This window comes from Rhipicephalus sanguineus, chromosome 2 (genome assembly GCF_013339695.2).
Source record: "Rhipicephalus sanguineus isolate Rsan-2018 chromosome 2, BIME_Rsan_1.4, whole genome shotgun sequence".
NCBI classification, from domain to species: Eukaryota; Metazoa; Arthropoda; class Arachnida; order Ixodida; family Ixodidae; genus Rhipicephalus; species Rhipicephalus sanguineus.
In genome coordinates, this window is record NC_051177.1 from 48,857,548 (window position 1) to 48,869,671 (window position 12,124).

General features: G+C 47.0%; 1 protein-coding gene across 1 annotated transcript in view; it reads left to right on the plus strand.

Annotated features, from left to right (window-relative positions):
* Positions 1-6,157, plus strand: part of LOC119382903 (uncharacterized) — a 34,252-nt gene extending 28,095 nt beyond the window's left edge. The window contains exon 9 of the mRNA XM_037650811.2: positions 4,846-6,157. Within this exon, the coding sequence (XP_037506739.1) occupies position 4,846 (1 nt within the window). The 3' untranslated portion in view covers positions 4,847-6,157. The remainder of the gene's footprint in view (positions 1-4,845) is intronic.
* The last annotated feature ends 5,967 nt before the right edge of the window (positions 6,158-12,124 follow it).

The following is a 12,124-nucleotide window of genomic DNA, read 5'->3' on the forward strand; positions in this document are numbered from 1 at the left end:
TAGCTGTGCGAAGACTGAGGAAACAATGGAGTTGGTGGCGTTCCCCTCTTGCTTTCCCTCCTCCTCACGCTCATTTTCCTTTCCCACTTCTTGCTATACTATGCTATTCTATACCAGGCTATGCTAAACTTCAGCTCTGAGAGGCAGTCCCTCTCAGCAGTGTTTGCTCGCCTCGACGACCAGCCGCTTTCTGAGCAGTCAATCTTGGGAATGTCGGAAAGATCGAGTTTCAAGCCAGAAAGCAGCGAAGGCGCTGATGATGTTGCTGCGAGCGACCCGCTTCGTTGAACGATTGTGACACTCCTGTGTGTGTGTGTTTGTGCCTCCCTCCCTCCCTATGCCATTCTTCTCTTTCTTACTTTGCTGTCTCCCCTTACCTTTTCCCCAGTGCAGGGTAGCAAACCAGATTTGCTTTCTGGTTAACCTCCCTGCCTTTCCGCATTACATTTCTCTCTCTCTCTCTCTACCCTCTCTCTCTCTCTCTCCCTTCCTCCTCATCTTCGCATCACTCCACATTCCCCTCACTTGCCTTTCCCACCCCCCGGCAGAGTTATTGCGTTGCACGCGCTAGGCGCAGCAGTGCGTTCGAAGCATGTTCGAAGGCAGAGGCCGCTCATGATGATGACAATTTCCTGCGCACACTATAATAGGGCCCAACGTCGAGCTTAAACAGTTACGCTGTTAAAAAATAACTGTATACGGGCTTCTTCTTGCCCACTCCGTTGCTACCCGGAGCATCGCGAACTTTACGATCTCGAATCCATCGAATTTTCGCCTCCATCGAAAATGCGTGAGGCGCGTGTACTTAGATTTAGGTGCACGTTAAGGAACCCCAGGTGGTCGAAATTTCCGGAGCCCTCCACTGCGGCGTCCCTCATAATCATATCGTTGTTTTGGGAGGTTAAAACCCCAACAAATAAAAAAAACACATTAAAAAATCAGCAGATCCCACGTACCGTAGGAATCGTTGTTATGCGAGGCATGCGCAGGAAGGTGACTGTGTCGCACTTTTCACATTGAGCGAAACGTTACGGAATGACGCTAGAGAAATGTGCAAATGGTATACGCACACACATATTTTGAAGAGTCGCCCATGTATCATATAACCAGTTGTTTACAGTTGCTTAACGATGCCAACAGCAACATAAGTGTTACCAACACCAAACGCAGTAAGCTGATATGTAGTGCTTATATTCTTCAATGCTGGATAGCGCGAATTCGAACAGGACAACGAAGGAACACAGATGCACAGTGCAGGCGCTACTCGCAACTAAGCTTTACTCAGAAAAGTATCCCTAGATATATACACAGCCGAGTGGCACGCGCAGGCGCACTGCACGTACGTTACAGTCCCAGTTGCAGCTGTTAGAGTTGAGCTACAGTTTTTATGCTTATACTTATCCATTATGACACAGAACGCACGCACGTTTCACGAACCCGTGTGCATGTGGGGAAAGGGTTCTTGGCAGTTCTTGAATAAGGTCCACCGTGATCAGTGAGCACAAGCAGCTGGACAGGACTTGTTATCGGATCCGTTCGTGATCGCGGCTACGAGCGGTCCAAGTGCAGTGAAGTGCGAGGTATAGTAGAGCTGGTGGAAACCGCGGATGGATTTTACGAAGAACTTTACGATGACTTTTATGTGACACCGAGGTCTTTTGATGCCCTGTCCACATCCAAGCCGTCTTTCATGCCGTCTAAGAGCCATGGCGTTGTTTGGTTTTGATAAATCAAAGCTGATATCACCGGTAATCATGAGGGACATGGTCCTCTCGGCAGAGTTATTGTAGGAAGCATTCACCCCGATTTTCGCGTAATCCACGTGGTCGAAGTTGTGGACCACGTGGACGAGTGGATGGTAGCCCAGCGCCTTCCAAGGGTGTTCCAAGGGTCTTCAGCTCCCTAACTTTCCTTTCCTCGGCCGCTGTGGTGTAGTGGTTATGGTGCTCGGCTGCTGATCAGAAGGTCGCGGGTTCGATCCCGGCGGTGGCAGTCGCATTTCTATGGAGTCGAAATGCTAGAGGCCCGTGTACTGTGAGATGTGAGTGCAGGTCAAGGAATACCAGATGGTCAAAATTTCCGGAGCCTTTCAGTATGGCGTCTCTCATAATCATATGGTGGTTCTGAAACGTAAAGCCCCAACAATAACTATTATTATCACTTTCCTTCCGTGTCAATGTGTATGTTCGCGGTTACTGCGTTGATTGAGACTCTATCACCTGTGGCACATACCCGCATAACATGAACTTTGGCATGGGGGTATGTGCCCCACGTGATTGAGGGAAAGGGTTTCAGGACGTACGCGACAGGTATTTTGCGTTATTCATGTCATAACCAGTGAATCGTGTTCGTCATACACTGATACCCTGCTATGCCAATATTGGTATATTACAAGTTATGGAGACCACCAGGAGAGGGCCCAGACGTAGCGGCTAGATAGATAGATAGGTAGATAGATAGACAGATACGTAGATAGAAACGCCCAAAATGCCCGAGGTTCGCTAAGAAATGCTTCGCATTTAAAAACATTGCGTTCCGCTGTGCCAGACTCCAAGAATGGCTGTTTGATACTAAGATTGGCGCCAAGAGTGATATTAAGTGTTTCTCTAGAATCCTACAAAACAAGTTATGCGAACGGCATGATTTGACGACCACGCAAAATCATCATTGATATAATATAACAGTGACTCTCAGCTGTGCTTGTTTATGTAGTCCCAAAGAGCGACGATTAGTTTAATTTAACTTATTTCATAGGCGTGTGAGACTTCGGTGGTGCAGGAAAGTTTTGCTAATTTGTATGTTATTCTTATACATTAAATTTCTTGCCAAACTGAATTACTTTGTTGACGTCAATTTCTTGTTTGTTTGTTTGTTTGTTTGTTTGTTTGTTTTCTCTCGAACAGGGAGACCAGGATGTAAAAAGACGAGATCGAAGTCTACCCGAACAAAAACGCATGTTCCGAATGGCGTAAACATTTAACGAAAGCTCGCTTTCTTGTGTATCCGCACTCGCGACCTTGAGGTGCCCGGTGACGGTGTTAGCGGTTCGTGTGGCAGGCGCGGAACCGGTACTAGTATTTCTCGGTACAGCCGTCGCGCACTGCGGCAAACATCCCCGCCGCAGGAATACGATATACAAGGCGGTCACTTAATTGAATCTTCTTCGCCTCGGCATTGGCAGTGAGCCACTTTCCATATTACGTGTGGGCTCTTATTGAGCGAGTTCGCGTGTGACGTGTGGTCAGGCATTGCCGCCGCTGCCGCCCGTAGGGGATGAAGAGCGATCCACAGCAGTGTGTCAATGTGTGCGCAATTCCCGTATAACTTACTTCTGCTGCCGGCAAAGCCAAGCATGTCCGGCGCACTTGATTACGACTCGACGTAATGCAATTTCGCTGTCCGGTAGCTTCCTCTTGAGTGACAGACGTGAGCTTATAGGCAGTAACACGACTTCCTGCTCACGACGGTGTCCCTTAGAACGCCGGTGTCCTACCGAAGAAACCGATAAGTGCTCCGACGCTATCGATAGTTCTTTTTTATTTCGGTGTTTGCGATAAGTAAACGGGCACCTCGTAATCTTGTCAAACTGAGAAACACGCATGAAGCACGCTGTTTCTCTGCGACAGATGGGAAACGAAACACGGCGGCCACCTTCTTCGTCAAAGCTGATGATGCGCAAGTTCCGGTACGCTGTCTCGGCAACTACCACTCTCACCGATATGGGCGTGCCTGATCGATTAGTAGTACATACTGTTTAATCGGAATAGCCAAATGGTCTGAAATATAAAAAGGAAGCAGTCAGAGTTGGCAGTACAGCAAGCCCGTGAAGCGGCGTTGGGGCAAGGCCTTGACGTGCCCTCGTAGGAGACCTAAGCACGGGTCGCTTTAAGCCTCGCCGGACGTTCAATAAAGTTGTATCCATCGATCCATACGAAGAGACAGAGAGCTATAGACACGAAAAAAAAAAAAAAAGAAACTTCAGCGCGGCTGCAGGGTTAGTCGTAGGTTACCATTCAACGTATTACACTGTAAGAAGGAAAAAAAAAAGTCCTTTTCTGACAATTTTTTTTTGCCACGCATGTAACTCTCACATGTATAACTCGCTTTAAAGACACACGTTAACTCGATCTTGGAGAGTCGTGGGACGCACGACCTTCCGAAAGAGAGTTAACGTGTCTCTTTAAAGAGAGTTATACCATATGTGAGAGTTACATAAGGGGGAAAAAAGGGTCAAAGTACTCTTTTTTTCCCTTATGGTCTATTGCGAGTTAATGGTACAAAAGAAAAGACACACGTACTTCTAGACGATTTCAATTCCTACTGAAACCGAGTTTATCTGTTGGTTTACACGTTTGCCAGTTTGCGCGCACAAAGCATATCCTTTGAGGTCGACACGTCACAAAGCGTGCGCTTGGTGAAAACAAATAAGAAAAATTAATATTATTGTTGGTGTTTTACGTCAAAACCACGACATGAATATGAGAGACGGTGCAGTGGAGGGCTTCGCAAACTTTGACAGCCTGATGTTCTTTAACTTACACCTAAATCTAAGTAAACGGGCCTCTAGCATTTCTCCTCCATCGAAATGCGGCGCCCCGCGGCCGAGATTCGACGCCGTGACTTTCGGGTCAGTAGTCGAGCATTATAACCACTAGATCATCGTGGCGGGAAGTAATAAAAATTAGATTTATTCACTTTACAGTGTTGGTGGTTACACGTTTTCACGTGAGTCTAATAAAAGTTCATTCTTGAAACAGTGATATAGGTTGGTAATTTTTTGTTTTTTTGTTTATCCTTGTCAACCTCTCACTGTTGTCTCTCTGGCTTGTTTTTTTTTATTTGCAGATTTGAACTATCGAGTGACCTCCTCAACTTCGACGAGAAAGAAAGAAAATAGATAGAAGAAATGTTTCCAATGACGACGCCGGGCACAGTGTGTGATTTCTGCCTCGACGCGTTCAACATCCAAAAACACCTGCGTTGACGCACGGATCACCAAAGAAGATTGACTCTTCTTTGCAGGATACGCGAGTTCGCGTGCGTGTGTTTGTGTGCCTGCTCCACTTATGAAGAGACAAAGTGACTTCATATTTGACAGTGCTAAGCTTCTTTCCCTCCTGGTTACAAATATCTCGCACCTCGTCGAAGCCTTTCGAGAAACAGTATTTTCAGATAAAAAACCACGCGTCTCGTGTATGAGTGTACCTCGTAGTTGGCATACTTATATCAAGGTTATCAGTGTCCAGTAACAAGTGCCTGTAGAAGACAACTGCTCTAGCTGAGTGGTGCACTTCTGGTGGCCAGTGGCAGTGCCGTAAGAAGACATGGTTGTGCTTTTGATGGGCGTATTCACTATCGACCGCGTGACCGTGACCTATATTGTATTTCCGACATGTGCGCGTTTGCATTTTGATGCTGCAGGCACGTTTAGCTTTACGAGTACACCCATCACTTGTGTAGCGAGTGCAAACACTTAGAGTTTTCCTCTTCGTAGTGCGGTGTCACTGAGTGTGCTTTACGCATCTTTATTCTCTGCCGACATACGTGTCCCCGCAAATATCCCCTACTCGGTTGTGACGTTGGAACTGCACAGCACTTCATTGCTTCTCAAGCCATCACATAACAACTACATAATAATAATTGGGGTTTTACGTCCAAAAACGACAATATGATTATGAGAGACAACGTAGTAGAAGGCTCCGAAACATGTTGGCCATCTGGTGTTCTTTAACGTGCACCTAAATCTAAGTACGCAGGCCTCTAGCCTTATCGATCGCCTCCCTCGAAGTAGCGCCTGCCGCAGCCGGGATTGATCCCGCGACCTTCGGTTCAGCAGTCAAGCCCCATAACCACTAGACCACCCCGGCGGGTCGACATCACATGTACACGATCAGCGCCAACCGTAAACCTTCGCGTCGGCACACTTATAATAAAATATTTTTCGCATACCTATGGCTTAATGAGTGTCAGTTGACAGTATAACATCACTGTAACCGCGTTATACGTCAGAAAGATGGTTCAGTAGGCTGTGAATAATGCTATCTTTTGTTAGGTATTCATACGCGCTAAGGCTACAACATATAATGGCAGGTGCTCTCCTAAGGTCATGTTGAAGAACGAGTTCTAAAGCGTCCACCGCTTGCCCTCAGTAAATGTGACAGCAAAGGACGTTCTGGGCTTATATACAGGGACGTTCTGGACATATATACAGGGAATGAGCCACTTCACGGCGTATGTCAAAAGCAAATAAACGCTTCCCACCAACTTGGAAACCCCGATCGCCATAATTGCAGCTCTTTATTAGATAGCATCACATTTACCACGTGGTCTCTGAATCGTTTCTGCTTCTATTATTTCACACACGTGTTTGTTGTTATGCTTACTGCTTCTTTGAATATTGGCTTGCACTTACAATCCTGACAAGATTGAGCAAGAAGGCTTCCCTCGCCTTTCGTGACGTTGCTGTCATGCTCTCTCAACCGTTCATTGACACATCGGCCAGTTTGGCCGATGTAATGCTTCCCTTTTAAGTGTGTTTCCTTTCACGCACGAAACCACCCGGTGTTATAGTCGTTGCGTGCGCTGTGTGTTTGATAATACTTAACCAACAAGCCCGAGGTCGCACTATTGTTCCTGATTATAAAGAAAAATTGTCTCAATTTATTCCCGCACGAATACTGCGCACAGTGGCAGAATGTGGAGCGTGATATCAGAAACTGTTAGGAAAGAAATAACTCCGTTTGTTGTTAACTTACTTTGGAAAATACCATCAAACCATAGTTATTTATTGACGGGCAGTAGCGACTGCCCACGGAGATTTGTGTCTTCGTAAATAATAGAGTCTCTCGACTCTCGAGTAAGTTGTTAAACATAAGAAAAAAAATCCATGCAGAGAGAGAAGGTCAAGAACTGTGGCGCGGCATATTAACATTTTGTTTATCCTAAGTAGCATAGGACAAATACAAAACAGAACGAAAGGAAGCAGCAGAAGAGGCACTGGTCTCAACCCTACCGCCCGCTCTCTCTCTCTCTCTCTTCAGTTCTAGTGGATCTCGCGGCTTGCACCGTGTTTAGTACGCAAGGAAGGCCTACAGCGACTTTTAGACGCGTCAAGTATGTTAAACATTTCGTTAGTTGAAAATTGAATGCATTCAGCATTACACACGAAAGGAGTAGACATCAGTGTGCACTCTCATACATGTATTTGGATTATCATTGATGTGTTGAAAAATAAAGAATTTTTTCCCAAGGAAGTGTCTGACTATTCTTGTATCTTACACAATAAATGGCAACGAGCGGAAGCCACCATGACCTATTTGATAGCCCTATAATGGCAGAAAAAAAAACCCTGGCATTAAGTATGAGTCTTGCAGTTCTGTGAGCCTCCAAGTAAGTATTGTCACGTGGTCGTGACGTCGACGAAGACAGCAGTCGGCGTTTGCAGGATGAAACGGTTTATTTGGCCGAACTTGTGGCCAGAAAATGAGAACTAGAACTACAGCAATACACGCTGTACAATGATAGCGGCGAACAGGGCGTCGTCCGTCGATCAACTGACTAGCGATGAAGCGCGTCGGCATTTAAACATGTGCCGTCGAATATTCCAGCGTTATCGCTGGCTGTCGTGCAAATTCTAGAATAAGCTCGAGTGTGCGCGTCTTGCGCGCAATCTTAACAAAACGATCTACAATGGTCGCGAAGGTTCTCGAACAATGAGGCGCGGTTTGCGCTGAGCGTTGCTGACAGTCTTTGTGGCCGAAAACCGAATACACCAAAAGTGATAAAGAAAGGCACGTGGCAGTATAGTACGCACGCTCACGGCTGGCGGTGATAAGGAAGGCCGGTGTGTGTGGGGGGGGGGGGGGTGCGGGAAGGGGGAGTTATGGTAGTTTCGTGGAACTGGATCCTTTATGACAGTTGCTTTGGGACGCTAGTGCGGTGCATATATACGCAGGCTAAACATAAACACAAATGAAGATGCTCCCACGGCTGGACTTGAACTTTGATTCTTAGTACCAGGGTGCTTCAATACCTTAAAAAAATATTTAAAGACTATGCTGGTACCTAGGCCCGATGCCCGAAACACTACACCACAGGCGCATGCCTTATCAGGCCAGAGGAGGCGTTGATCAGGCGGAATAAAACGCTTTTAAGAATTTCACGCGTGCAAACGCTCCGGCGCTTGGCGGGTTTTCCACAACGTCGATGGTTTCCTGATGAGTTTGCTCCGTGAAATGCAGCGTGCCGAGACGCTTGGTGCGCTTCTCTTCACGGCGCTCAGGTAGCTCAGTGAATGCGGGTACAAATATTGAGAAGCATTTCACCAACGACAACGCTCTACACCTTAAAGCAGTGACATCAACTTTACGCATGTAGCGTTTTTGCGCCCCCGTCTAGTTTTCGACCCCCAATTAAAATTCACTACTGATGATGCCACGGAGGGATGAATAAATATCAGTAATATTGATTAGTATGACCAGTAACGAGCGCGGTTCAAACGGATGCAAAGCCACCGCTTTGCGCCACTGCAATGCACCCCCCGCGGTCACGCCCCGAAAGGACCCCATCTGTTCTCGTGGCCACACAAAACGGTGACGCGAGTTTAAGCTGTAATTTCGTCTGCTAGGCCCGCACGTGTAGTCATGTTTTCGTCACCACCATCATCGTCGTCGCCGTCATCAGTGTCTACAAGTGATGAAGAACATACTGAGGTATTGGAAATCGCTGCTATTCGCGACGTCGCGAATGATTCTCGCTTCGATCCTCTGCAAAGAAGCGATTCTGAAATCGACGCCGGTCCGATCAGCGAATGAATAGGCAGCTGGAGAAGCACGCTTGGGCCATGCTGGCTTGCAAGAACACAGAACAGGAAGAAACGGTGTGGACAGGACAGGCGCCAGTCCGGTGACTGACAACAACAAATGATTTATTCGACGATTTATGAAAGGTGAAATACGTCCGCACTGCTCAGAACACCCTTCGCGTCTGCCGATTCTTCCAATAAGCCGGGCTCTTCCTCCTATCATCGCACCCCCCCCCCCCCCCCCACCTCAACACACGCCTACGCTGTCGACGCTCTCCGCGTCTCGTCCCCAGCTAGGTGCCCGTGCTGGCGCGTTTTCGTCTATGTCAACATCAAGCTCCAAAGAACAGCACATTTTCTGGGTGTGTAAGGCCAGCGCCTAAGGAGGTGCTAGTAAGGCCAACGTTCAATGGATCGCGGAGACGTGGAGAGACGCAAACTGCATGTGGAGTTTTACCTGGAAGCTTTTGTAAGTCAACTTAGCGGCTATCCGCGACAAAGACATTCCTTCTCGCGGTACTTGAAACGCCACTGGTGTAAGTCGCGTACAACTGTTTCACGACATGCTGGCACTTAATGCAATTGAGATCGTCACTCCCAATTATCACACGCTGATGAGCACACGACAAATCATTCGAAGCGGCGCGGCAAAGACGCAGGACATGAGACAACCAACCCAGATAATCGAAGCGAAGCCACTGCCAGGCATCGCTACTGTCTGCACCACGATGACAACACTGAGATCGTTGACGTTATTGTTACAATCGTTACTAGCGCAACGTCATTTCCTGGGGCGTGGCCTGATTGCCTGCTGAACACGTCATAGTACTGTCGATGTCGCAGGGTGCTGAACGCACCGTTGAGCTTTCGTACGCTGTTCGCCCTCGAAATACGTTATACTTCCACGTGACAGACGCAATTCATACTTCGCTCAAAAAGCTTTTGCATACCAAGCTACCGAGTCAAGGACACATCTCGAGCTTGAAATTTTATGTCCCTGCTCCTTTAACAGTAGCAATCTCGCCAGGTTGTTTCTACTGTATATCATTCTAATCCTGTTTACTTAGCTGCATACCACATAGCGCTTCTGCACGAACGTGAATGAATTCTGTTCGAAGAAGAAACAGAAGAAGAGCCGGGAAAGTTCATTTTAGCATTTCTCTAGTCCTGGTGGGCCTCTCTTATGTAGGTGGCGCGAAGAAGGCATAGGGAATAAGGTATGCAGGTATGCGTTTGTCAAGAATGCCCAAGCGTCCGGCGTTTCGAAAACAAAAAATTACAGAAGCCTACGAGCTTCCAATCCCAAAGCCTAGTAGTAACTCAGTGCTGTAATGTGTCCAACATTCTCCTTCCTTACCTTTCTATCCCCCTTACCCTTTCCCCAGTGCAGGGTAGCAAACCGAAAAACTTTCTTCTGGCTAACCTCCCTGCCTTCCACTTAACCTTCCTTTCTCTCTCTCTTCTCCCAACATTCCATTCGTTGGTGCTTGTAGACGCCATACAGCTGCAGTTGCTGAAAAGCCTCGAAGATGGAGCGGCCTTAATGTCTCACGTCTCCCGAGCTTCAGAGTTCCCGGCGCAAGAGCTTCACATGTATGTATGTATGTATGTATGTATGTATGTATGTATGTATGTATGTATGTATGTATGTATGTATGTATGTATGTATGTATGTATGTATGTATGTATGTATGTATGTATGTATGTATGTATGTATGTATGTATGTATGTATGTATGTATGTATGTATGTATGTTAGAGAACCCCGAATAATGCTATCGCCTCCCCCCATCCCATTGGCTGCGCCCGGGAAGGCGTTAGGAAGAACGGAATGTGAATAGAAAAGAGAAAGAGCAGCGCTCGTCCTGTGCTTTTCCGTTTCTTTGTCTTTCAGCGCTGCATAAAGCATGTCAGTATTCTAACTAGCCCAACTTTCCATTTCACTGCAGAGCAGAATAGTTTATCCACATGCCTACAAAAAAAAAATAATAACTTCCAGAGAGAGAGAGGAGCACTAGCTCAACGCTTTGACACTTCCCAGAATCAAGAAAGTGTCAGGGCTGTCGTCGACAGTCACTTGTTGCGTCATTAATGGACAGGCAAAAATAGAGGAAGAGGGGAAACAGAAGAGAAAGCTTAGCACGAAGAAAAGAGAGTTAAAACAACGTCACGACGCATGGGCTTCTGTGTAAGCACGCAAGCAAAGTTTGCCTCTTGCAATGATTCTGTATACTATTGCCACATTAGTGGAATGAAGACGGACGCGCAACCATTAGGCAGTGTTGCTTTTGTGTTGCTTAAGCGTATATCTAGCAATCGGTGACACGGCACAGGAGCCCCTAATGCGATGACGAAACGGAGTCCCATAAGGGAGGGATGCCGGTGACGCGAAACCCCAGCGGGCCAAGTGCTGTGAGTGAACGCCTCGCTCCACCAATCAAGGCCGTCGTTACCGGTACCAACGATGCAGCTCTACAAACGAAGAATCATCAAAAGTCTAATCTGGGCTATACCTATTAGCAATGATGTTTATAATCTCCCTGCCTTCATTATCTACGTTGCTATCGACATCTGTCCAAAGCCGCCGCGCGTGTTGCAACGTTGTTCAATGGGACGAGACACAGTGTTATTGCCGCTTTTATGTTGGTCATAAGGCACAAGAACACACACGCGCGGGTGAGCCTGCATTTTTGATGCGTAATGGGTACATTTCAGTCCGGTTGCCCTTCATACGAGTTGCAGGCATATAATACGTTTCATTAATACTGGCTACAAAACAACGATGATCGTTCGGCTAATTATACGGCGTGGAATTAGTTCTTTCTAATTTCCGAATATTCACAGACGTCGCTACAAACACAATCCAGATCTGGTCCTGTATTTGCGCTCTGGTAATTCCTCGTAGCGCATCTCATCTCTGGTATGTCGAATTTGAATGCGCCGCGTTATTTGGCTAACATCCCGGAGATTTGCGAACTCGGCACGTAAGAAAATAACGTGTTTTCCGCTGTTCAAGGCCCGGAACGCCATCTACTCCGCGCCACTCAAATTCTGCCTATACGTGATCTAGTTTGAACCAACTATGAGGGTGTTTTGGTTGACGACAAGGTTCTCTGCGAAGCTGCGAGGTCAAAGGACAAATAGTACCCGAATATTCTCATTGCAACAAACATACGTGGCCACAAGCATAGTTACTTCAAGAATGCCCTGTGTTTCGAGCTGCGAGTAAATATGCATCCGTACCGTCTCGCCCAGCTAGCTATGGCTTTCCAGTACTCGGAGATCGTGCTGTGCATTCCTTAATCAGTATTTCGTTTCTATC